At 48.9% G+C, this 27475-nt stretch overlaps 1 protein-coding gene across 2 annotated transcripts; it reads right to left on the reverse strand.

The window, feature by feature from the left end:
* BCL7B (BAF chromatin remodeling complex subunit BCL7B) lies at window positions 1-23603 on the reverse strand. 2 transcript variants are annotated; one of them, XM_023218691.2, is made up of 6 exons: window positions 23370-23603; window positions 18391-18466; window positions 7077-7167; window positions 3869-4039; window positions 1892-1971; window positions 1-1040 (listed from the first exon to the last, which is right to left on the reverse strand). In XM_023218691.2, the coding sequence occupies exons 1-6, from the start codon at window positions 23459-23461 to the stop codon at window positions 948-950; spliced, it is 603 nt and encodes a 200-aa protein (XP_023074459.1). In that variant the 5' UTR covers window positions 23462-23603; the 3' UTR covers window positions 1-947. The 2 variants fall into 2 exon arrangements, with proteins under 2 accessions (XP_023074459.1, XP_023074458.1); XM_023218690.3 differs by lacking the exon at window positions 7077-7167 and adding an exon at window positions 7198-7294 and having other exon boundaries at window positions 23370-23602.
* Window positions 23604-27475: the final 3872 nt, after the last annotated feature.

The following is a 27475-nucleotide window of genomic DNA, read 5'->3' on the forward strand; positions in this document are numbered from 1 at the left end:
CATATTTCAAATAGTTTAATTTTAAAAATATTCTATTCAGTGCTAAAATATGTCTTCACTCACTGTTGCCCATTTCCATTTTCTTAAACTTTTTTGAAACAAAAAATAAAATCACAAAGTTCAATTCAACATGCAGATTTCAAAGAAAAGGGAGCTTTCTAGAAACTGAGCTGAAGGGTTACTGTGGGGGATGGGTACTGTTGTCAGAACCTCAAATTCTTGCTGGGTTAGTTTGTGGCAAGAGGCAGGGATGTTGGAATGACAGGTACAGGTGAGAACAAAGAAAGCTGTGTGTGCGGACGTGTGTGCTGAGGGCAGGGGATGGGGATGGCGGCCACAAAGGACTGTCAGCAGCTAGGGTGCCCGTGAGAGGCAGGACCACCTCAGGCATGAGCGGAACTGGCAGGACAGCAAGAAATCTAGACAGACTCTCTGCCCTTGTGTGGAGAAAAGCCCTTCCCTTTCCTCCAACGTCTCTACCCAGTTCTTCTCCAACAGCAGCCTACAGGGCCCCCAGTCCTAGGGGAAAGTCCGGGAGTCTACAGTCTCCATTCAAGTTCAAGTAACCCGAGGCACACTCTCTTCTAGAGGGTGCCTTCCACACCTCTCTCTTCTTGCAGAAGCTGCCAGCAGCTCTGTCCAGAGATTCTGGAGCAGAGACTGCTGCCTGGAGGTGACAGATGAATCTTGGCGTGGCCGATGCTCCAGCCAACTTGGGGTGCAAAAAAGACATGAGCGCTCCTCTTCTCAGGAGCCAGTAGACACAGGTGCCAGGGACGGGAAGATGATGCTATAGCCCCAAGTCCTACACCAGCCTTCCAGCCCGGAAGGCTCATGTGTGCAGGCTCTCGACCCCAGTGCTTGCCCTTACCCCAGCAACGCAGCGCGGCCAGAACCAGAATGCAATAAATAGAGGCAGGGCCAGGAGGTGGAGGGCCAGGACAGTGCTAGCTTTCTGACGCCGTCTGCGGCACTGTGGGTTGGTCCACACAGAAGCGCTTCAGGGGTGGGGCACCTGAGTCTTCCTCTTCCTCGACGACCTAGGGGCAGGCAGAGCATGGAATGCCAGGGCCAGCCCTCCCAACCAGAACCTTCCCACCACCTGAATTATAATGGGATGCCCACCCTGCTCCTTCCAGCAGATGATCAAACTTCCTCCCCTGCCTACAACCCCGGGACTCATTTCCAGCGCTGCAGATCCAAGCCCACATCCAGTCTTTCCTGGTTTTTTGACTTAGAAACTGGGAAGCCTGGCCAGCACAGTGGCTCACACCTGTAATCCCAGCACATTGGGAGGCTGAGATGGGCAGATCACTTGAGCTCAGGAGTTCGAGACCAGCCTGGCCAACATGGTGAAATCCCGTCTCTACTAAAAATACAAAAATTGGCCGGGTGCGGTGGCTCAAGCCTGTAATCCCAGCACTCTGGGAGGCCGAGACGGGCGGATCACGAGGTCAGGAGATCGAGACCATCCTGGCTAACATGGTGAAACCCCGTCTCTACTAAAAAAATACAAAAAACTAGCCGGGCGAGGTGGCGGGTGCCCGTAGTCCCAGCTACTCGGGAGGCTGAGGCAGGAGAATGGCGTAAACCCGGGAGGCGGAGCTTGCAGTGAGCTGAGATCCAGCCACTGCACTCCAGCCTGGGCGACAGAGCAAGACTCCGTCTCAAAAAAAAAAAAAAAAAAATACAAAAATTAGCCGGGTGTGGTGGTGGGCGCCTGTAATCCCAGTTACTCAGGAGCCTGAGACAGGAGAATCACCTGAACCCGGGAGGTGGTGGAGGTTGCAGTGAGCCAAGATTGTGCCACTGCACTCTAGTCTGGGCAACAGCGAGACCCTGCCTCAAACCAAACAAATGAAAAACTAGAAACCCCAAAGTGACTGCTTACCTGTGTCTCTAGTGGAACTGGTTCTTCCTTGGTGAGGGTGGGAGGTTCATCAGCCACTTCCGAGGAGGGCAGGGAGGGCTCTGAAAAGGCAGCAGTGTCGGCCTGAGGGCAGGGGTCCCCTGAGGCCTGGACCTGAGGGAGCTTCCTTAGAGCTGTGTGGAGGTGGCTTGGTGAGGAGGGGAGAATACTGGCCTGAGAAGCAAACATTCATTCAGGGCCCAGCTGGACCAGGTCACAGCCATGAATGGTGGAAGGGCAAAATACTGCTAGACTGCAGAGGGCCATCTCTGCTGGGCTGGAGATATCTGGAACCCACAAATCCGCTCATCTTGTCATCCTCCAGCCCAAACATTATGACTCTAACTCAATCTCCCAGTTTTCTGAGAGTTGCTGTGAGGACTAGATGAAGTAATAAACACAGGAGCTAAGAACAGTGCATACCAAATAGTAAGAACACAATAAATATTAACTACAATTGGCATTTCCCATGGAGAAACAAGTTCCATTTTGTAGTTGGCTGTTAACGGGTCACAGCACAGGAAAGCTAACAAGGGCCTAAGACACATCTATATATCCATATTATAACAAGAAACCTGGGTCGGGCATGGCGGCTCACGCCTATAATCCCAGCTACTCTGGAGGCTGAGGTGGGAGGATCACTTGAGCCCAGGAGTTCAAGACCAGCCTGGGCAACATAGTGAGACTCCATTTCTACAAAAAATTAAAAGATAGCCAGGCATGGTGGCACAGGCCTACAATCCTACTACTAGGGAGTCTGAGGCAAGAGAATCACTTGACCCCAGGAGTTCAAGACTGCAGTGAGCTAAGAATCAGCCACTGCATTCTAGCCTAGGCAACAGAGCAGGACCCTATCTCCTTAAAAAAAAAAAAAAAAAAAAAAAAAAGGAAAGGAAAAAAATTTAGCAGGATGTGATGCAGACAGCAAAAATGCTGAAGACAGAAGGACTTAAAGTGACATTCATTCCAACAGTTACTAGACGGCCATGTGATCTTAGACAAGCGATTTAACCTTTCACTCTGTTTTTTTTTGAGATGGAATCTAGGTCTGTCGCCAGGCTGGAGTGCAGTGGTGCAATCTCGGCTCACTGCAACCCCTGCCTCCTGGGTTCAAGTGATTCTCCTGCCTCAGCCTCCCAAGTAGCTGGGATTACAGGCATGTGCCACCACACCTGGCTAATTTTTCTGGTTTTAGTAGAGATGGGGTTTTACCATGTTGGTCAAGCTGGTCTGTAACTCTTGACCTCAGGTGATCCACCCGCTTCGGCCTCCCAAAGTGCTGGGATTACAGACGTGAGCCACCATGCCAGGCCTTTTTTTTTTTTTTTTTGGAGATGGAGTCTCACTCTGTTGCCCAGGCAAGAATGCACTGGTGTGATCCCAGCTCACTGCAACCTCTGCCTCTTAGGTTCAAGCGATTCTTCTTCTGCCTCAGCCTCCAGAGCAGCTGGGATTACAGGCACATGCCACCATGCCCGGCTAAATTTTTTATGTTTTTAGCAGAGACACGGTTTTGTCATGTTGGTCAGGCTGGTCTTGAACTCCTGGCCTCAAGTGACCTGCTCACCTAGACCTCCCAAAGTGCTGGGATTACAGGTGTGAGCCACCGTGCCCAGCCCAATTTAATCTTTCTAAGCCTTGAATGTTCATTTTCCTCATCTGTAAAAGAAGACAATAGCTGCCACCTCACAGGATTTTTAAGAGAATTATACCAGGTGTCAAATACCCAAGTTCCTTCCATAGAGCCTGGCACTCAACTCTAATGCTTGTTTTCTCCCTTCACTCTGTGAAAGGGGAAAATATAATCATTCCTCAAAATATCCCAAGCTGGTGAGAAAGGGCTTGGTGCCGCCTGGCTCTGAAGCGCTCTCTCGAGCCTGTTACTCTAAAGATGAGACGCAACAAGAGCAGGAAGCAAGGCCCTTCAAGGAAACTCATCCTGGGCCAACCACGACTCACCCTCCAGGATCTCCTGGCCCAGGGTTGGGGGCTGGGAGTCATCCGTGCGGAAGTCGGAGGTGTGTGCTGGGCTCAGGGACTCACTCTGCTGGGGGCTGGGGCTTGAGTTGGTGCTGCTGTCCACCTTCAGCTGATAGACGTCAGACACAGAACTCTGGTTGCTGTTTTCATCTGAAAACCAAACAGAACAAAGGCAGTAGCTGAGTGTGGTCATTCTCCTCAAGAGGAACTCTGGACAGCCAAGGGCCTGGCATCACTTTAGGCAGTCAAGGATACAACTGAGCATAATCATCATTGTGCCCGGCCTACACGACATAGATTATAAGTACCAGAGGCAGCCAGAATCTTTATGTTTCTGCAACATTACACTTCGGGAAGGTCAGGATATGCTTATTAAACGCTTCTTTATTATCCACTGATTGCAGCTTGTGGAAGGGAGGGGTGTAGCTGTGTCTCTGGTCAGTACTTCTCAATCCTTCTCACATCACAAGATGTGTAGAAAATGACATTTGTCAGGCAACCTTGGGCATCTGAAGGAGGCTGGTGGTGTCTGAAGGTGGTGAGCTCAGGCTTCAGCTGCCTGACTGCCCCAAGGACTGACAGATTAGCACCTGGGAGTTCTGCCTGAAGGCTTAAAGTCACCACCAAATTTCAAAACTTAAGAGTTACCAGGCCGAGTGCGGTGGCTCACACCTGTAATCCCAGCACTTTGGGAGGCCAAGGTGGGCGGATCACTTGATGTCAGAAGTTCGAGACCAGCCTGGCCAACATGGTAAAACCCTGTCTCTACTGAAAATACAAAAATTAGCTGGGCATGATGGCACGCACCTGTAATTCCAGCCACTTGGGAGGCTGAGGTGGGAGAATCGCTTGAACCCGGGAGGTGGAGGTTGCAGTGAGCTGAGATTGCATCACTGCACTCCAGCCTGAGTGACACAGCGAGACTCCGTCTCAAAAAATAAAAATAATAATTTTAAAAAAAGAAAAAAGTAAGAGTCACCAATGCCTTCCTCTGCTGCACCTACAGCAGTCAGTCACCAAAGTGTTTCCCCTCCTGCTCTTGTATCATTTATGCTCATTCCTTCCTCTCCTACTGCTTCAGTTCAAGCCTCCTCATCTCTAGCCTGGCCTCTTGCAACAGCCACCTACCTCACTGCCCTGCCTCCAGTCTCATGTACCTTAAACTGAACTGCAAACCACTTCCAGAGAGACCTTTCTAAACCCTTCGATGCTCCACTGCTGCCTAAGGGAGAAATGTCATACCCAGTATTGTTTTTTTTTTTTTTGAAACAAAATTTCGCTCTTGTTGCCCAGGCTGGAGTGCAATGGCGCGATCTCGGCTCACCACAACCTCTGCCTCCCGGGTTCAACCAATTCTCCTGCCTCAGCGTCCTGAGTAGCTGGGATTACAGGCTTGCGCCACTACGCCCGGATAATTTTGTATTTTTATTAGAGACAGGGTTCTCGAACTCCTGACCTCAGCTGATCCGCCTACCTCAGCCTCCCAAAGTGCTGGGACTACAGGCGTGAGCCACCATGCCCGGCCATACCCAGTACTTCTTAGGCATGAGCTGGCCTTGTTGCAACATAGGAAGTCCTTTCTGATCTCTGGCCTCAGTGCCTGCTGTTCTCCCACAAGAGAACTGTTCTCCCACAGGATCCTCAGCTCCAGGCAGGTTGGACCCTTACCCAAAAACTTCGTCACGCATGGGTGCTTCTGCCCAGCTATTCCTTGGCTAGGCTGCCTTCTCTTGTCCTGGAAAGCCCCAGACCTCCCAACACAGTCCCGACATCACTTCCTCCACGGAGCCCTGCCTCCCTGGCTCGCATGGGTGGAAATGACCAACCTCTCTTACTCTCCCATGATAGCCTGTGCATGCTTGCATTTACCATTTCACACACGTGCATCCTCCCGTGAGCCTCTGTGGACAGGCTCTGTGGCTCACTTGTCCTTGATTCGCAGGGCAACGCACGGTACCTGCATACAGTTCACGGTATTTACTAAATGAAAAGGAGGAGATGGTGGCCAGACTGAGGAAATGGAGGTTCATATGTCTCCCAGAGCTTTCTGACTGCTGAACACACATTGGTGTTCCCTTTCCAACAGCATATGGTTGACCTTGGTGGGGCCTGGGAAAGAGGTGGGGAAGGGATAACTACACGCTAGGTTAGCTCAAATCTGGTTTTGAAGAGAAAGTCATAAACTCACGCTAGTCTTGATCCTACAAAGACCTTTAATACCCACACTAAAATGGAAGTAGCATTTTGTTACCAAATGAATAAAGCTGTCACTTTTGAACTTAAACAAAACACTGTTCCTCCCTGAGCATCCGTTTCCTTAAATATGGATAATAACTGCCTGGTTTATATCACAGGCTGATACATGGGGAAAAATGAGACAGTAAAGTAAAAGTGCTTCGTAGACAGTACCTAGCAGGTAAATGTAAAAGGCAGTATCATGACTACAGTGCTGACCCAGCAGGATTGGTTTAGGAGGCAGAACATGTCCTAACAGTGGGTAAGCAAAAGCTTCGGCTTTGGGTAGCCTTTTCTAAGCCACTATCACAAAACATACAGTCTAGGCCAGGTGCAGCGGCTCTTGCTTGTACCTTGGAAGGCCAAGGCCGGGGGACTGCTTGAGGCCAGGAGTTCAAGGCCAGCCTGGGCAACATAGCCAGACTCTATCTCTACAAAAAATAAAAAATGAAGTACAATCTAAAAAAAAAAAAAAAAAAAGCTACTGATTCAGACAACCAGGACCTGACACGGAGTCTGTCATTTACAAGTTATGTAACTTCAGACATGTAACTTAACCTCTCTGAGCCTCAGTTTCCTTCAGTGGAAAAGGAGGATCCCATTATCTATCTTGCAGTGTTACCGTGAAGTTTAAATTAAAAGATTTAGGTCAAGTGCCTAGCAAAATACCAGCGAAAAAGCAGGCGCTGAATTGATACACAGAATTCTTTTTTTTTTTTTGAGACGGAGTCTCACTCTGCAGCCCAGGCTGGAGTGCAGTGGTGCGATCTCGGCTCACCGCAACCTCCACCTCCTGGGATCAAGCAATTCTCCTGTCTCAGCCCCGCGAGTAGCTGAGATTACAGGCGTGCGCCATCACGCTCAGCTAATTTGTTGTATTTTTAGTACAGACTGGGTTTCACCATGATGGCCAGGCTCGTCTTGAACTCCTGATCTCAGGTGACCTGCCCACCTCGGACTCCCAAAGCGCTGGGGTTACAGGCGTGAGTCACTGCACCCGGCCAATTCTTCTTATTAATGCATTCATCCAAGTTTTTGTTCTCCTGCAAGGAAGACACAGAGATGCAACTCACCCTGGAATTCAAGAAGGAGAGAGGAATTGGCTGAGGCATCAGAGGGAAAGCCATTAGGTTCTCGGGCTGCTGAACTGTTCGATTTTGACTTTTCTTTCTAGAAAAGGAAAAAAAGAGGAATATGACAGAGCCAAGCAGGAGACTCACAGAGAGGGAAGAGGGTGCTATGTGACAGACCACAGAGGTCTGGATTAGGACTGAACAGGAAAAATGACAGCAGCGTGAGAATCCAAGGACCCAAAGAAAAACAGAATCCTGGACAAGGCACTTCTCCTCAAGCCTCAGAAAAAATGAACCCTTCCAGCAGGAATATCATGAATCATAAGCAACAGGCAGATATATACACTTCAACTAGAACATCCTATAGTATCCCTCTCCTGCCCTGATCAAACTGCTCAGGCAACCCTTCTCTATACGAAAGGGCAAGAAATACAAAACACTTATTTGAGAAAGATTCCTGTTTCAGTAGCCGAATAGGGAAAAATGTGAGAGAAGGAAGAACCTCGTGTAACGCAGACAGTAACAGGACAAATGGGCCAGGCTAGCTCTATTACTGATCCATCAGCCTCATCCATTCAAAATGATCACCCCGGCTGGGCGCAGTGGCTCATGCCTATAATCCCAGAACTTTGGGAGACCAAGATGGATGGATCACCTGAGGTCAGGAGTCCGAGACCTGGCCAACATTGTGAAACCGTCTCTACTAAAAATACAAAAAGCAGCCAAGTGTGGTGGCACGTGCCTGTAATCCCAGCTACTTGGGAGGCTGAGGCAGAAGAATCGCTTGAGGTAGAAGTTGCAGTGAACCAAGATGGCACCACCGCACTCCAGCATAGGCTACAGAGCGAGACTCCATCTAAAAAAAAATTAAAATAAAACAATAAATAAATAAATAATAAAAATACAAAAATTAGCCTGGCGTGGTGGCATGTGCCTATAATTCCGGCTACTCTGGAGGCTGAGACAGGAGAATTGCTTGAACCTGTGGGGTGGAGGTTGCAGTGAGCCGAGATTCCGCCACTTTATAACTGCTTGGGCGAAAGAGCAAAATTCCGTCTCAAAAAGAAACAAACAAAAAAACCCAAAAGACAAAATGATCACCCCATGTCTATTTTTACCTATAACATTTGTTCCAAGAAAGATATAGGTTATAAGTGCAGGGCAACCACAGTGGGCAGGTAAGTACCAGCTTGCAACAAGAAAGCCAAAGGACCAGGCACAGTGGCTTATGCCTGTAATCCCAGCACTTGAGGAGGCTGAAGTGAGAGGATCACTTGAGCCCAGCAGTTTGAGACCAGCCTGGGCAACATAGTAAGACCCCATCTCTACAAAAAATAAAAAATTAGCCACATATGGTGGCACATGCCAATGGTCCCAGCTACTGAGAAGGCTGAGTTGGGAGGATTGCTTGAGCCTGAGAGTTCGAGGCTGCAGTGAGCTATGTGCACTCCAGCCTGGGCAACAGAGTTAGACCCTATCTCAAAAAAAAACAAAAAAACAAAAAAAAAGCCCAGAGTAAATCCAGGCATATGAAAATGAGAGCATCCCAAAAGCCAAAAGTTTAAATCTGAGTAGCCTCAAATTTACCAGTTCATACTTTTTATACATTTAATTTTTTTGTTTGCTTTTTTTTTTTTTGAGACGGAGTCTCGCTCTGTCGCCCAGGCTGGAGTGCAGTGGCTGGATCTCAGCTCACTGTAAGCTCCACCTCCCAGGTTCACGCCATTCTCCTGCCTCAGCCTCCCGAGTAGCTGGGACTACAGGCGCCTGCTACCACACCCGGCTAATTTTTTGTATTTTTTAGTAGAGACAGGGTTTCATTGTGTTAGCCAGGATGGTCTCAATCTCCTGACCTTGTGATCCGCCTGCCTCAGCCTCCCAAAGTGCTGGGATTACAGGCGCAAGCCACCGCGCCCGGCCAATAACTCAATCTTCTAGTAAATCAACTGCATAGTTATGGGTCCCTCTGTCCTTTCCTTCATTTTTCAGAGATAATTTTGATGTAATTGCAAACACTTTACTATTACATATATTACATAAATTTTTTTTTTTATTTGAAACAAGGTCTCGCTCTGTCACCCAGGTTAGAATGTAGTGGCACAATCACGGCTCACTACAACCTCTGCCTCCTGGGCTCAAGTGATCCTCCTACCCCAACCTCCCTGAGTAGCTGGGACCACATGTGCACATCACCGCGCCCAGCTAATTTTTGTAGAGACAGGATTTCATCATGTTGCTCAGGCTGGTCTCAAGCTCCTGAGGTCAAGGGATCCGCCTGCTTCAGCCTCTCAAAGTGCTGGGATTACAAATGTGAGCCACTGTACCCAATCAACATTTTTAATGGTTGCTTAATATTTCCATGATTCACTTAATCACTTCCCAAATACTGGACATTTAGTTTTGCATCTTTTATTTCTATTCTTTTTTTTTTGGAACCGGGTCTTGCTCTGTCACCCAGACTGGAGTGCAGTGGTACAATCATAGCTCATCACTGCAGCCTTGAACCCCCAGGTGCAAGCGATCCTCCCACTTCAGCCTCCCAAGTAGCTGGGACCATAGCCACATGCCACCACGCTTGCTAATTTATATTTTATTTTATTTTATTTTATTTTTTGAGACTGAGTCTCACTCTGTCACCCAGGATGGAGTGCAGTGGTGCAATCTCAGCTCACTGCAAGCTCTGCCTGCAGTGGAGTCACCCAGAATGGAGTGCAGTGGTGCGATCTCAGCTCACTGCAAGCTCCACTGCAAGGCCTGGGCCTCCCAAAGTGCTGGGATTATAGGTGTGAGCCATTGTGCCTGGTCTGATTATTTTATTTTATTTTATCTTATTGTATCTTATTTTATTATTTTATTTTGAGATGGAGTCTCGCTCTGTTGCCCGGGCTGATGTGCACTGGCTCAATCTCGGCTCACTGCAACCTCCGCCTCCCAGGTTCAAGCGATTCTTCCACCTCAGCCTCCGAAGTAGCTGGGATTACAGGCATGCGCCACCATACCCAGCTAATTTTTTGTATTTTCAGGTAGAGATAGGGTCTCACTATGTTGACCAGGCTGGTCTTGAACTCCTGACCTCAAGTGATACACCTATCTCGGCCTCCCAAAGTGCCGGGATTACAGGTGTGAGCCACCAAACCTGACCATTACTTTTACGGGTTTTTTTTGGAGCCTCACTGCTTTCAAAAAGGATGTGGCAATGTATCTGATGCACAGTTTCATACAGCACTGACGCCAACTTTTGGCTTTATCATCACTTTTTTCTGATATCTCATTTATATTTATTTTAATGGTTCTGTGTTGATACAAAATTTGTATTCACTACAGGGAATTCTGAAAATACAGAAAAGGAAAATCATCTATATGACTAGCCACAATATGAACGTATATAGGCTGGGTGCAGTGGCTCACGCCTGTAGTCGCAGCACTTTGGGAGGCCGAGGCAGGTGGATCACCTGAGGACCTGATATCAGGAGCTCGAGACCAGCCTGGCCAACATGGCGAAACCCCATCCCTACTAAAAATACAAAAATTAGCCGGGCATGGTGGCAGGTGCCTGTAGTCCCAGCTACTTGAGAGGCTGAAGTAGGAGAATCACTTGAACCCAGGAGGTGGAGGCTGCAGTGAGCCAAGATCGCATCATTGCACTCCAGCCTGGGCGACAGGGCAAGACTGTCTCGAGAAAAAAAAAAGAAAAAGGGTCCTAATACAGCATAAACTTGCTTCTCCTCCCCACTCACCATACTATAAACATTCTCCTAACCCAATGAATAATGCTAACAAAATCTCTCTTTTTTTTTTAAGAGAGATGGGGTCTCGCTATGTTGCCCAGGCTGGAGTCCAGTGGCTGTTCACAGGCACCATCATTGCACACTACAGCCTCCAGCTCCTGGGCTCAAGTGATTATCCTGTCTCAGCCTCCCGAGTAGCTGGGTCTATAGGACAGCATTACGATGCCCAGCGATAACATCTTTTATCATAGTTATAAGGCTTTACAAGGTATGGGTGCACAATCACTTAGTGAATTGTGTACAATCATTTTTACTTTGCTTGTAATTTGTATTATTTTTTTACTCTTTTGAGAGAGGGTCTCACTCTATCCCCAAGGATGGAGTACAGTGGCATGATCATAGTTCACTACAGTCTCAAACTCCCGGGCTCAAGCAGTTCTTCTGCCTCAGCCTTCCAAGTAGCTGGGATTACAGGCATGTGGCACCACACCAGGCTAATTATTTTTTTGTAGAGACAACGTCTCACTGTGTTTTCCAAGGTGGTCCCAAATTCCTGGTGTCAAGAGATCCTCCTGAGTTCTGGGATTACAGGCGTGAGCCACTGCAACTGGCCTAATTTTTTTTTTTTAACTTCTATTTTAAGTTCAGGGGTACATGTACAGGTTTGTTACATACGTTAACTTGTGTCGGGGGTTTGTTATACAGATTACTTCAGGCCGGGCGCGGTGGCTCACGCCTGTAATCCCAGCACTTTGGGAGGCTGAGGCGAGCAGATCACAAGGTCAGGAGATCGAGACCACGGTGAAACCCCGTCTCTACTAAAAATACAAAAAATTAGTCGGGCGCTGTGGCGGGCGCCTGTAGTCCCAGCTACTCGGGAGGCTGAGGCAGGAGAATGGCGTGAACCCGGGAGGCGGAGCTTGCAGTGAGCCAAGATCGCGCCACTGCACTCCAGCCTGGGGGACAGAGAGAGACTCCGTCTCAAAAAAAAAAAAAAAAAAAAAAAAAAAACCCAGATTACTTCATCGCCCAGGTATTAAGTCTAGTACCCTAGTTATTTTTGCCAATCCTCTCCCTCCTCCTACCCTCCACCCAGTAATTTTTAAATTAAACTTAATTTAATGTTTTGTAGAAACAGTATCTTGCTACATTGCCCAGGCTGGTCTAGAACTCCTGACCTCAAGTGATCCTCCCACCTTGGCCCCCCAAAGTGCTGGAATTACAGGCATGAGTCACTGCATCTGGCCAATCTTTTAAAAATATTATTATTGCCGGGTGCGGTGGCTCAAGCCTGTAATCCCAGCACTTTGGGAGGCCGAGACGGGCGGATCACGAGGTCAGGAGATCGAGACCATCCTGGCTAACACGGTGAAACCCCGTCTCTACTAAAAAATACAAAAAACTAGCCAGGCGAGGTGGCGGGCACTTGTAGTCCCAGCTACTTGGGAGGCTGAGGCAGGAGAATGGCGTAAACCCGGGAGGCGGAGCTTGCAGTGAGCTGAGATCCAGCCACTGCACTCCAGCCTGGGCGACAGAGCGAGACTCCGTCTCAAAAAAACAAAAAAATATTATTATTATTATTTTTGAGACAGAGTCTCAATCTGTCGCCCAGGCTGGAATGCAGTGGCGTGATCTTGGCTGATTGCAGCCTCAACCTCCTGGCTTCAAGCGATTCTCCAGCCTCAGTCTCCTGAATAACTGAGATTACAGATGGGTGCCACCACACCCAGCTAATTTTTGTATTTTGGTAGAGACAGGATTTTACCATGTTGGCCAGGCCGGCCTCGAACTCCTGACCTCAGGTGATCCACCTGCCTCGGCCTCCCAAAATGCTGGGATTACAGGTGTGAGTCACGGTGCCTGGCCTCAAGATTTTTAAATATTATGAATAATGCCATAACACTCAACATTGTAGAAGTACCTTGAATACAGCATGACTATCTCCTGAAGGTAAATTCCTAAAGGTAAAACTTCTATATTGAAGTAATAGGTATTTTGAAAGTGGATATATATATATATATATAACTAATGTGACCTGTACAAAGTTGGTGCCAATTTACTGTCCCAGCAGCCATGTCCCACTCTCTCGTCTCCTTCATGGTGTTTTTCTCTTTTCCATTTTTCCTAAACTAACAAATCTATGCTAGAAGACGGCACACCACTATGGACCACCATAGGGGAGATACACTGATAGACCCTCAAGAGCCCAGTTCAGCCAACACAAGCCTGTGAGGAGCCCCTGGGAGGGATCAAGGGGGTTGAGTTGTGGGGAGCTGGAGGGAAAGGGGTTTTCTTTTCTTTTTTTTTTTTTTGAGAGTCTTGCTCTGTTGCCCAGGCTGGAGTGCAGTGGCGCGATCTCGGCTCACTGTAAGCTCCACCTTACGGGTTCAAGCCATTCTCCTGCCTTAGCCTCCCAAGTAGCTGGGACTACAGGCTCCCGCCACCATGCCCGGCTAATTTTTTGTATTTTTAGTAGAGATGGGGTTTCACCGTGCTAGCCAGGATGGTCTCGATCTCCTGACCTCATGATCTGCCCTAGTGATCCACCCACCTTGGTCTCCCAAAGGGCTGGGATTACAGGCTTGAGCCACTGCGCCTGGCCTGGTTTTCTTTTTTTTTGAGATAGAGTCTCCCTCTGTTGCCAGGCTGGAGTGCAGTGGCACGATCTCAGCTCACTGCAACCTCTGCCTCCCCACGTTCAAGCGATTATCCTGCCTCAGCCTCCCAAATGGCTGGAATCACATGTGCCTGCCACCATGCCTGGCTCATGTTTTGTATTTTTAGTAGAGATGGGGTTTCACCATGTTGGCCAGGCTGGTCTTGAACTCCTGACCTCAGCTCATCCAACCACCTTGGCCTCCCAAACTGCTGGGATTACAGGCGTAAGCCACCGCACCTGGCCAAGGGAAGGGGGTTTTCTAGCAGCATCTACTCCTATCTATACACAATGCCCAAGAGATTTAACTCCTTGGCCTTTGACTCCCGTGGGTAATGGCCTCACCAGAGCCAGGGCTGCATAGGGAATAAGCAGTTGCTCCAGAACCACGCCCCATCAACTCCATGAGTTTGGCATCCTAGAACTTCTTGGGATGGCTGTTCTCAGATAAAGGCAGAGTCCGTAGGGTTGGTGCTGGGAGGTTTCCTGGAGCCAGAGACGACAGCAGAGAGCAAAAGGGAGAGGCTGAACCCTGAGGCTAACCTCGACCTCCTAAATTCATTTACAGAATGGAAAACTACGGCTCAGGCTTCGGTCCTCCTAGTTATACATTACCCGCCAATGCAATTGAGAGTCCCAAGGGAATAAAAGGTAAGCGAACAGATAAAACTCACCAGAGATTGGAGGAATACAGGCACCCTGATAAATAGAACAGTCTATACCAGAAGGAGCAGAAGAACTGAAATTAAACATAGATCTTCTCAGAAAGATACGGATAATATTGAAAAGTTGTTTTAGCCAGGGGCAGTGACTCATGCCTGTAATCCCAGCACTTTGGGAGGCCAAGGCAGGCAGATCACTTGAGGTCAGGAGTTCGAGACCAGCCTAGCCAACATGGTGAAACCTGTCTCTACTAAAAATAGAAAAAAATTAGCTGGGCAAGGTGGCACATGCCTATAATCCCAGTTACTCAGGAGGTTGAGGCAGGAGAATCATTTGAACCTGCAAGGTGGAGGATGTAGTGAGATGAGATCATGCCACTGTACTCCAGCCTGGGTGATGCAGCGAGACTCTGTCTCAAAAAAAAAAAAGTGTTTTGAGGAAGAACCAATTGAGGCAATTTGTTATGAAAAATATAATTTGTGGCCGGACATGGTGGCTCAAGCCTGTAATCCCAGCACTCTGGGAGGCCGAGATGGGCGGATCACGAGGTCAGGAGATCGAGACCATCCTGGCTAACACAGCGAAACCCCGTATCTACTAAAAATACAAAAAAAAAAAAACTAGCCAGGCGAGGTGGTGTGCGCCTGTAGTCTCAGCTACTCTGGAGGCTGAGGCAGGAGAATGGCGTAAACCCGGGAGGCGGAGCTTGCAGTGAGCTGAGATCCGGCCACTGTACTCCAGCCTGGGTGACAGAGCGAGACTCCGTCTCAAAAAAAAAGAAAAATATAATTTGCTCAAATAAAAATTAAGTGAATGAAATTAATTGAAACACATACAGCTAAATAAAAAGATTAACGAGCAAAAACTGTGTTGAGAAACTCAGAATGCACCAGGAAAAGATGAGAAATGAAATGGATGAGATAAAAGTTAAGAAATAAAGCAGGTTGCCAGGCGCAGTGGCTCACTCCTGTAATCCCAGCACTTTGGGAGGCAGAGGTGGGTGGATCACCTGAGGTCAGGAGTTCAAGACCAGCCTGACCAACATGGAGAAACTCCATCTCTACCAAAAATACAAAATTAGCTGGGGGTGGTGGTGCAAGCGCTACTCGGGAGGCTGAGGCAGGAGAATCACTTGAACCCAGTAGGTGGAGGTTGCGGTGAGCTGAGATTGTGCCTTGCACTCCAGTGGGCAACAAGAGCAAAACTCCGTCAAGGAAGGATGGAAGGGAAGGGAAGGGGAAGGGGAGGGGAAGGGGAAGGGGAAGGGAAGGAAGGGAAGGGAAGGGAAAGGAAAGGAAAGAAAAGCAAGCAACCAAGCAGTTGCGTGGGTGCAGTGGCTCACACCTGTGATCCCAGCACTTTGGGAGGCCAAGGCAGAAGGACCGCTTGAGGTCAGGAGTTTGAGACCAGCCTGGGCAATACAGCGAGACCCTGTCTCTACAAATAATTTAAAAGTTTGCCAGGCGTTGCGGCACGTGCCTGTAGTCTCAGCTACTTGGGAGGTGGAGACATAAGGATTTCTTGAGCCCAGGAATCGAGGCTACAGTGAACCATCATTGCACCACTGTACTCCAGCATGAGCTATGGAGTGAGACAGTTTCAAAAAAAAAAACAAATAAAACAAATAAACAGAAAAAAAAACATTTCAGGATATTTTGAGGGAATTCCTAGATTCCTAGGAGATCAAAGACAGAAGAAATGCTAAAGTTTCCAGGAGGCCAAGTGGATCACCTACAAAGACTCAAGAATGGGAATAACATCACATTTCTCAACAGCGACACTGGATGTACAATTGAGTAATAGCTTCAAAGTGCAGAAAGAAATTTTGAACCTAGAATTTCATATACAGATAAAATCAATTTTAAACATGAAAGTGAAACAAAGATATTTTCAGAAAGTTTTCCCCACAGAAGCTCTCGTTGACAAAACTCTTGAAGGATGTACTCTAGCAAAAAGAAAAACAAATGTAGAAGAAAACAGTAAGAAGTCAGTGCATGAGGCCTCTACCATCTCTCCCCCCGCCAAAAAAAAAAAAAGAAAAAGAAGAAGAAAGAAAAAAAGAAGAAAGAAAAAAAAATTAGCTGGGCACGATGGCATGTGCCTGTGATCCCAGATTCTCAGGAGGCTGAGGTGGGAGGATTGTTTGAGCCTGGGAGGTCAAGGCTCCAGTGAGTGGAGATCATGACACTGCACTCCAGCCTGGGTGACATAGTGAGATTTTTGTCTCTGGGAAAAAAATCTCAAAAATAGTAATAAAGGAAAAACTGTTTATGAATGACTAGAGAGTGGTAAGAAAAGCAAAAGTAAGAGAGTGATTACCTTTAGAGGGGCAGGAGGAAGAGGATGGGAAGAGCTGCATAGAGGTCTGCTGGGGTCTTGGCAAAGCTCTATGTTTTACACTGAGTGGTTCTCACAAGGGTGTTAGCTTTATATTTATTCATACACTGTACATTTATGTTTTATATACTTCTCTGTTTTATACTTGGAATTTTAAAAAACAATTAGAAAAAAAAGTTGGAAATAAACCGGGTATTTATTACCCAGAAAATACATAGATAAAGGTACTCATTGCAAATAAGAAAATGCAATGCATGAGTCAAAGGTAATAATTCTACTTGTATTTACAGATACATGGAGGGTTCTCAAAACAAGGTTGGGTCAGGCACGGTGGTTCATGCCTGTCATCCCAGCACTTTGGGAGGCTGAGGCGGGCAGATTACTTGAGGTCAGGAGTTCAGGGCCAGCCTGGCCAACATGGTGAAACCTGTCTCTACTAAAAATATGAAAGTTAGCCGGGCGTGGTGGCAGGCGCCTGTAATCCCAGCTACTTAGGAGGCTGAGGCAGGAGAATCGCTTGAACCTGGGAGGTGGAGGTTGCAGTGAGTTGAGCTTGCACCATTGCACTCCCGCCTGGGTGACAGAGCGGGAGTCAAAGAGAATACAAAGAGTTTCTGGCAAAATGCTGTACATATGTACGTTTTGTTTAAAAACAAAAATACACATATGAAACAACGCTATGTATTTTCAAAGAATATGCAAGTATCCAAACAAAGATGAATCACAAAGGCCTACATCAGAATTAGAAAGATGTATATACACACGATACACACACTACAGTGGGGGGCTAATCGCATAAGAGCAAGTCTCAGCAAACTTTTTCTTAAAGGGCCAGATGATAAATATTTTAGGTTTTATGGGCCATTAGGCCTCATGGCAACCACTCAATCTGTCATCGTAATTCAAAAGCACCACAGACAATAAGTAAATCAGTGGGCATAGTTATGTGTTTGGTTTTTTGTTTGTTTTGAGACGAGTCTCACACTGTTGCCCTAGGCTGGAGTGCAGGAGCGAGATCTCAGCTCACTGTAACTTCTGCCTTATGGGTTCAAGTGATTCTCCTTGCCTCGGCCTCCCAAGTAGCTGGAATTACAGGTGCCCGCCAGCAAGCCCGGCTAATTTTTTTGTATTTTTAGTAGCGATGGGGGTTGCACTATGTTGGCCAAGCTGGTCTCAAACTCCCGACCTTAAGTGATCCGCCCGCCTTGGCCTCCCAAAGTGCTGGGATTATAGGCATGAGCCACCACACCCAGCCAGTTATGTTCTAATAGAAATATACTGACAAACGTAAGGAATACGCCAGGGTTGTAGTTTGTCAAGCCCTGGAAAAGAGGCTTGAGTTAAGGGAAAGGAATAAAGAAGGAAAATAAAAAAGAGAGACCTTGCATGGACCAGTAACAGGGGTGCCTTGAAGTATTTTCCACTCAATTCCGGGAAAATAAATTCCTTTAATTAAGAGGCAATTAGGCTGGGTGCAGTGGCTCACACCTGTAATCCTAGCACTTTGGGAGGCTGAGGCAGGTGGATCACAAAGTCAGGAGTTCAAGACCAGCCTGAACATGGTAAAACCCCGTGTCTACTAAAAATACAAAAATCAGCTGGGTGTGGTGGCAGACACCTGTAACCGCAGGTACTCGGGAGGCTGAGGCAGAGAATTGCTTGAACCCGGGAGGCGGAGGTTGCAGTGAGCCAAGATCATGCCACTGTACTCCAGCCTGGGCGACAGAGCGAGACTCCGTCTTATAAAAAAAGAGGCAATCAAATAAAGAAACAAACATATGGTACCTTTTGATTTTCATTCACACTTACCTCTTTGCTGTCTGTCACAGGAACCCACTTAAATATCCTCAGGGACGTGTCACCCACAGTCACCCACTTCTTCTCCCTAAAAGAAAGACACTTCTTAGAACCGACAAAACAATGCAATGTGTTTTCTGCTCATCACTTGTGCTTTTCTACTACTCAGCAGATCATTCCTTCAATCTGGAATCCTTCTGAACTTCCTCTTGATGGGGTATGGTAGTTCACATCTGTAATCCCAGCACTTTGGGAGGCTGAGGCAGGAGAATCGCTCAAGCCTAGGAGTTTGAGAACAGCCTGGGCCATTTAGTGAGACCTCATCTCTAAAAAAAAATACAGGCCAGGCGCAGTGGCTCACACCTGTAATCCCAACATTTTGGGAGGCCGAGGTGGGCAGATCGCTTGAGGTCAGGAGTCTGAGACCATCCTGGTCAATATGGTGAAACCCCGTCTCTACAAAAAAATATACAAAAAGTAGCTGGGCGTGGTGGCGTGTGCCGGTAATCCCAGTTTACTTGGGAGGCTAAGGTGGGAGGATCCCTTGAGTCCAGGAGGCAGAGGCTGCAGTAAACTGAGATCACGCCACCACACTCCAGCCTGGGCAACAGAGATCCTGTCTCAAAAAAAAAAAAAAAAAGATGTGGGCCATAAGGCTGGAAGGTAGCACACACAGCACCATATTCTTTTTTACTTGCATGTCAGTTACGTTGGCTGCTTTTCTCTTTACCAAATATGAGTTCTGTTACTACTTTCCTTTGTTTGTTTTAGTGAGACAGCGTCTCGTTCTGCCTCCCAGGCTGGAGTGAAGTGGCACAATCATAGCTCACTGCAGCCTTGACCTCCTGGGCTCAAGCGATCCTGCCACCTCAGCCTCTTGAGTAGTTGGGACTAGAGGCACACGCCACCACACCCAGCTACATCTTTATTTTTTGGAGAGACGGGGGGAGGGTCTCTCTTTGTTGCCCGCGCTGGTCTTGAACTCTTGGCCTCAAGCAATCTGCCCACCTTGGCCTCCCAAAATGCTGGGATTACAGGCGTGAGCCACTGCACCTGGCCTACTTAGTTTCCAGTTAAAGGTTCTTCCAAGGGACAGAAGACAATCCCAGGAGAGACACCTGCTGCTGGGGGGTACGGCGTGGTGGGTGTGAAAAGTTAGATCCTTTCCCTTTCTGGGTTACTAAGACTGCATAAAGAAAAAGAAAACTAGTCTAAAGAAATTTTTTTAATTTCAACTTTGAAGTTCCAAAGCTTTGTAGAAATCCTTTTGTCTCCTGCTGTGTTCCAAAGGGATAATAATGGCAGAGTTTATCAGTCCACTACACTCACGAAATAAGCAAAGGGATAAGAGGGATAAAAGTCTTACACAAGGTCACTCTCTAAATGACTAAGGACCCCCAACTATCTACACCAGATTAGAATGCCACTGTTCTGAGCTTGCCCACAGAGCACCTTCGAGGTCTGCAAACAAATGTGTGGAGGAGACAGAACAAAGGAAACGCTCTATTTTGTGTGTGTGTGTGTGTGTGTGTGAGTGATAGGCTCTCCCTCTGTCACCCAGGCTGGAGTGCAATGGCGTGATCACCGCTCATTGCGGCCTGAAAATCCCAGGCTCAGGTGACTCTCCCATCTCAGCCTCCCAAGTAGCTGGGACTATAGGCTACCATGCCCAGCTAATTTTTTGTATTTTTAGCAAGGACAGGGTTTCACCATGTTGCCCAGGCTGGTCTTGAACTACTGGGCTCAAGCGATCCTCTTGCTTCAGCCTCCCAAAGTGCTGGGATTACAGGCATGAGCCACCGTGCCCAGCCTCTCCTTCATTCCAAGAAGGTTATTCCCTAAGCATTCCAGGCAGAGAACGAATCTGCTTATTGTAAGGTCCACTGATACCTTAAGAGGTGCTTGCTGTCAGTAGGAACAAGGGCCAAATGCAGAGAACTGCTTTGTCACAGATCTGAGCCAACTTCTCAAAGGGTCAAGTCCAAATGTGAAGTCATAAAAAAGCAAAAAAAAGTAACTGCTGTTGTAATTGTTGATGTTCTTCAGCAAATGATGACGTAATAGGGCCAGGCATGGCGGCTCACGCCTGTAATCCCAGCACTTTGGAAGGCTGAGGTAGGTGGATCACTTGAGCCTAGGAGTTCGAGACCAGCCTGGGCAACATGGTGAAATCCTGTCCTCACTAAAAATACAAAAATTAGCCGGGCATGGTGGCACACACCTGTAGTCCCGACTACTCAGGAGGCTGAGGCGAAAGAATTGCTTGAACCCCACAGGCAGAGGCTGCAGTGAGTCAAGATCACACCACTGTACTCCAGCCTGGGCAACAGGGCAACACTGGGTCTCAAAAAAAAAAAAAAAAAATTACATACTGGGAGTGTAACGAGACTGTGATGTAACAGAAGGAATGAATTAAAGTCTTAGAAAATAACTAGAATTCCTGAACAGACCACTCCATTTTCTCATTTATTCAACCAATTAGTCTACAACAGGCTGTGCTAGGACCTGGCGATGCAGAGAACAAGATCCATGGTCCCTGCCCTCGCAGACCCTGTCTTATATCTGGAAACAGACATGAATAGCTCAATTCAAGATCAGTCACTTAATCATTAGGTTTAACCATATCAAATTGCCATTTTTGTAGGTTAATTAGCCAAATACAGGAGACCAGATGCAGTGGCTCACATCTGTAATCCCAGCACTTTGGGAGGTTGAGGTGGGAGGACCACTTGAAGTCAGGAGTTCAAGACCAGCCTGGCCAACATGGTGAAACCCAGTCTCTACAAAAATACAAAAATTAGCTGGGTGTGGTGGTGTACACTTGCAATCAGCTACTCAGAAGGCTGAGGCAGAACTGCTTGAACCTGGGAAGCAGAGGTTGCAGTGAGCCGAGATTGCACCACTGCACTCCAACCTGGGTGACAGAGCAAGACTCTGTCTCATGAGTCCATCTAATACAATCGTGGAAAGTTCTGTGAAGGGGACTTGATCTAGATTGGGAATCTCAAGTGGTGAACCTACGGAAGCAACTTTTGAGCTGTGCTAGGAGTTAACTCCGCAAGAGGGAGGAGAAAAGAGAGGAAGAAGAATGCCAGGCGGTAGGAAAAGCAGAGTGACTTCACTGGAAAGACGGTGGGCATCCTGGGAAAGAGCCAGCCAAGTGAGGCAGGAAGGAAGGCCTTCTTTGGTATTTATCCTAAAAGCAAGAAGGGAACCACTGAAGCATTACTAGGGGTGCTAGGAAAAGATGCACATTTTATATATTTTTTACAGATGGGGTCTCGCTCTGTTGCCCAGGCTGGAGTGCCATGGCAGGATCATAGTTCACTGCAGCCTCAACTCCTGGGCTCCAGCGATCCTCCCACCACAGCCTCCCAAATAAAGCTGTGCACTTTAAGATCACTCTGTAACTCGGAAGAGAGAAAAATAGCATCACTCGGTGCCAATGAACAGATTGGGGAATGAGCAAGAGCAGCAGAGAGAGAAGGGAGGCTGGTACAGAGTTCCAGGTGACAGAGGATGGCCATTCAGGCTAGCCTGCTAGGGGCGGGGGGTCAAAAATGCGGAGAAGAGAAGGGTGTGCCTGTTCTCAGGTTTCACCAAAATCTCGGAGCATTAAAGGTGGACGAGGAAAACCATCAGTAAATTAAACTATTTATACGGAAACCCAACTATATATGAAGCCGTCATACATAAAAAGAGAAGGAACTTCCCTCTTGTGGGGAAATGGACAGATAAACACACAAATAAAGGCCAATGTACCAATGACTTTAAAGGGAGTAAAGGGTGAGGGGTGGGAGACGTTAAGGAAGGCTTCCTGGCGGGAGGTAACATCTACTTGAATTTTTATTTTTTTTTGTAGAGACGGGGTCTCACTATGTTGCCCAGGCTGGTCTCAAACTCCTGGCCTCAAGCGATCCACCCGCCTCAGCCTCCCGAAGTGCTGGGATTACATGCCTGAGCCACCTCACCTAGCCATACTTGGGTTTTTAATTATTGGTAGTACGTGGCTATAAAAAAGAGTTGACGAAGTTGGCTGTGAAAGTTTAATGTGATGACTCTGATACACACCGATACAGTGTGTATCGGAGATCCGGATACAAAACAGGTGCTCAACCGGCGTCTTCCATGCACATTTTAGACATGGGGTCTCTCGCCGCAGCCCAGGCTGGAGTGCCGTGGCATGACCATAGCTCACTGCAGCCTGCAACTCCTGGGTCCCAGCAATCCTCCCACCACAGCCTCCCAAGTAAGGATGTGCACTTTAAAAAGACCACTACTACTCGGAAGTGAGAAAAATAAAATCACTCAGTGCAGACGATGAACGGACTGGGGAATGAGCAAGAGCAGAAGCAGAGAAATTAAAGGGAGGCTGGTACACAGTTTGCAAAGGACTCTCCTGACAGCCGTCAGGGCAGCAAGAGAAAATGCCTACCAAGCTCGCGGCGCAGGGGCCAGGTTCTGGGGGATAGTGAGGGGTTTCCCTTTGGATGACACCAGGCTTCCTCGGACCTTAACAGACAGACTAACCCATAAACTCACCCAACTTCAATGCCTGAATACGCAGAGCTCTCAGCCTGGCGGGTTGAAATCACTCCAGGGATACTCGCTATTACCAAGCGCCAGCTTGGAAACGCAGGCGGGGCCAAAGCCCAGGAAGAGTGGAGGGGGGGGCCCCCGGCTGGGCCGGGCGCGGGAACACCGAGGCCTGGCGGCCCCAGCACGGGCCGGAAGCCGGCATCCCCTCCCGGGCAGCGCGCGACCGCAGCCGCAGCAGGTGGGCGGGCCCGCGAACTGGGCGGCCCGCTGATTGGCCGCGGCCGGCGCGCCCTCTGACCTCACGCCGACGCCAGCGTCGCCCTCCTCTCGTCTTCTCCCGCGTCCCCCTCCCCCAGCGCCGGTAGGTCGGCTCCCACCCGACTCGCCAGTCCCGCGCTCCTCAGGGCCTGGACCTGCGACCCCCGCCAGCCCCCTAAGCTCCGGCCCCTCACCATTTCCGCACTTTCTCGATGGCCGCCATCACCTTCTTGATGTCGTCTTTGGCCCGGCTGCGGGTCTCCGCCCGGACCGACCGGCCCGACATGGCGGCGGCGGGAGCGGCGGGGGCCGGGGCACTGCTCCCAAGACACCGGGTATCACGCGCCGCCGCCCGCCCGCCGCCGCCGCCGCAGCGTCACCGCGGCCGTCGCCCCCTCTGTGCGCGCGTGCGCGAGGAAGCGCGCGCACCCTCCCGCCCCTTGGGGCTCGAGGCCTCAGCGCGCCTGCGCGCCCCGCCCGGGGCGTCCCTCCTGAGCGCCCCGGGAGTCCCCTGAGCCCCCACCCGGGCCAGGGTGCGAGGCGGGCCGGGCGCACGTGCTGTGGTCAGGGCGAGGTGTGAGGTGCTGCCGGTGGGCAACTGGTTCTTTTCCCTGGGAGTTTGGAGGTCGGCTCCCTGCTCTGGCCAGCGTGTTAGGGACCTGACCCTGTGGAACCGCGCTCCTGCGCGGTCACTGTCCTCCCGCCTCTCCTGCCCAGCACCTTTGCCCTCCGGCTTTACCGCTGTGCTCCAACCACGCCTTTCTTCGCCTTTCTTCAGGATGCCTTCCGGCCTTTGCACATACCTGATCCTCACCTGGAATCCTCTCCTCTCTTCACCAGACGATCTACTTTCCCAACATTCAGACCACATTCTTGCCTTTTCTCGAGTATCTAGTAGTCTCAAGTATTGGGGAGGCTGAAGCAGGAGGATCACTTGAGCCCAGGAATTTGAGGCTGCAGTCAGCTGTGATATGATCGCACCTGTGAATAGCCACTGCACTCCAGCCTGGGCAACATATGGAGACCCCATCTCTAAAATAAATAAAAGATGCCTATTTTGTGCAAGACTCTGTACCAAAAACTGAAGACATACGTGGTTTTGGTTTCAAAGAACTTCCAGTTTATTGAGACGGAGTCTCGCTCTGTGGCTCAGGCTGGAGTGCAGTGGCGTGATCTCAGCTCACTGCAACCTCTGCCTCCTGAGTTCAAGTGATTCTCCTGCCTCAGCCTCCGGAGTAGCTGGGATTACAGGCGCGCATCACCTCGCCCAGCTAATTTTTGTATTTTTAGTAGAGACGGGGTTTTACCATGTTGGTCAGGCTGGTCTCGAACTCCTGACCTTGTGATCTCCCTGCTTTGGCCTCCCAAAGTACTGGGATTACAGACGTGAGCCACCACGCCTGTCCTTTTTTTTTTTTTTTTTTTTCCTGAGATGGAGTCTCTGTTGCCCAGGCTGGAGTGTAGTGGTGTGATCTCGACTCACTACAACCTCTACCTCCCGGGTTCAAGTAATTCTGTCTCAGCCTCCTGAGTAGCTGGGACTATAGTCGCCTGCCATCACACCTGGCTAATTTTTTTGTATTTTTAGTAGAGAGGGGGTTTCACCATGTTGGTTAGGCTGATCTTGAACTGACCTCATGATCCACCTGCCTCGGCCTCCCAAAGTGCCGGGATTACAGGCGTGAGCCACCGCACCCGGCCCAGTGTATTTATTTATGTGGAGATGGGATCTCACTATGTTGTCCAGGCTGGTCTCAAACTCCTGGTCTCAAGGGATCCTCCCGAAGTGTTGGGATTACAGGCATGAGCCACCATGACTAGCTGAGCTTCCAGTTTAGTAGAACATTCAGACCAAACAACAACAAAAAAAATAACCATTTATTTTTTACTTTTACTTATTTTTTGGTACAAGGCCTTGCTTAAGTGATCCTTCTGCCTCAACCTCCTGTGTAGCTGAGACCACAGGTGAGGGCCACCATGCCTGGCTGCCTTTTTTTTTTTTTTTTTTCTGTAGAGACAGGGTCTCCCTTTGTTGCCCAGGTTGGTCTTGAACTCCTGGACTCAATTGATCCTCCTTTCTTGGCCTCCCATAGTGCTGGGATTGCAGACATGAGTCACTGGGTCCAGCTTCCCAAAGCATATTTAAAATGCTAGTTGATAAATGCTAGCCTAGGCTGGGCATGGTGGCTCACACCTGTAATCCCAGCACTGTGGGAGGCCATGGTGGGTGAATAATTTGAGGTCAGGAGTTTGAGACCAGCCTGTCCAACATGGTGAAACCCCGTCTCTACTAAAAATACAGAATTAGCTACTTGGAAAGCTGAGTCAGGAGAATCGCTTGAATCCCGGAGGTGGAGGTTGCAGTGAGTCAAGATGGCATCACTGCACTCCAGCCCAGGCAACAAGAACAAAACTCCGTCTCGGAAAAAATAAATAAATAAATAAAATGCTGTTTGATGAATGCTAACTGAAGTAGGGGAGGGGAGGTGTAAGGTGCTATGGCTTTTATTCCTAGTCTGCAGCAAAGAAAAAAGAGGTGCTATGACAACCCTAATCTTGAAGCTGACCTCTAAAAATAGGGTAGGTGCTGTTACTCCCAGGGCAGTGTTCACAGACGCTCCAGATGCTAACTAAATGTTTGCATGAATGTTGAACCCAGTGCAAGCTCCCGTTCTCTTTGCCCCCACCCAATTGCAGGCAGGTGTCATCCATGCTTACAGTATGCAGAGAGGGTCCGGTAGCAGCTGTTTCAGGACACAGCTTGGGACACGAAGCAGATTGGTAGTGGCTGCTGTCACCTGTAGAGAAACTAATTTCCATGTGCCCCAGAGAAATGCCTAGCTAGCCCTGAACTTGAGACCGCCTCTGATTATGAGTCAGCCTTTCATGATCAACCAGCGTAGGGCAAGCATATGTCATCTTACTGGCGAGGGGGCCAGAAATAGCTTCTGCCTGACTGAGGAGTGCAAAAGCTGAACCAGCATGTGGAGTGAAAAGACGATTCTAGAAATAACGGGATCAAAGGTGGCACATATGTTGTTCAGACCCAGTCGATCCAAAATAACCGAAGATTGCCTGAGCACCTGCTGTACGCCCTAGCACAGTGGACACTCCGGGTGACAAGAAGTTGAGTAAGACACACCCTTGCCCTTGAGGTGAAGATGAGGAAAGCAGTAGAAAGGCAGAACGCACGTGCCAAGAGAGAGGCCAGCCCTTGAGACTTCTCCAGTTCTGCCCATAGGTCCCGCTGGTTGAGGCACACAGCCCCTGTGTCTTTCTCACCCTTGTCCAAATCCTCCCACCTGAGGTTTCTTGTCCGTAGCTTCCTTCTCCTCCACAGCCCAGCACTCCTCCTAGCTGCACAGGTCCCCTGCACACGTCTCCCCCAGCTCACCCAGCCAGTCGCCTTCCTGTGGTGAAGTTCCAGGGACCCGCCAACCTTGTTTCCTCCCTACATTTGTCCACCTGGTCCTACATTCCCCAGCTCATCTTCCACTGGGGCTCAGTCTGTGTAAGAGAATGATCAAAGTGGGCACCTACCAGCTATTCCTCATAGGCTACCCAAATACTCTCTGTTGACACCTTTGTTTTTTTTTTTTTTTTTTTGAGACGGAGTCTCTCTCTGTCGCCCAGGCTGGAGTGCAATGGCGCCATCTCGGCTCACTGCAAGCTCTGCCTCCCGGGTCCACGCCATTCTCCTGCCTCAGCCTCCAGAGTAGCTGGGACTACAGGCGCCCGCCACCACGCCCGGCTAATTTTTTGTAGTTTTAGTAGAGACGGGGTTTCACTGTGTTAGCCAGGATGGTCTCGATCTCCTGGCCTCGGCCTCCCAAAATGCTGGGATTACAGGCGTGAGCCACTGCACCCAGTCGACATCCTTTTCTTTTGCTTTCTTTTTTAGACAGTTTTTTTCGCATTGGCGAGATTTGCGCATTGGCGCAATCTCGGCTCACCGCAACCTCTGTCTCCCGGGTTCAAGCCATTCTCCTACCTCAGCCTCCTGAGTAGCTGGGATTACAGGCATGTGCCACCACGCCCGGCTAATTTTGTAGTTTTAGTAGAGATGGGGTTTCTCCATGTTGGTCAGGCTGGTCTTGAACTCCCGACCTCAGGTGATCCACCTGCCTCGACCTCCCAAAGTGCTGGGATTATAGGCATGAGCCACTGTGCCTGGCTTCTTTTTTTTTTTTCTTCTTTTTTTTTTTTGAGACGGAGTCTCGCTCTGTCGCCCAGGCTGGAGTGCAGTAGCCGGATCTCAGCTCACCGCAAGCTCCACCTCCCGGGTTTATGCCATTCTCCT

Source organism: Piliocolobus tephrosceles, chromosome 8 (genome assembly GCF_002776525.5).
Source record: "Piliocolobus tephrosceles isolate RC106 chromosome 8, ASM277652v3, whole genome shotgun sequence".
NCBI classification, from domain to species: domain Eukaryota; kingdom Metazoa; phylum Chordata; class Mammalia; order Primates; family Cercopithecidae; genus Piliocolobus; species Piliocolobus tephrosceles.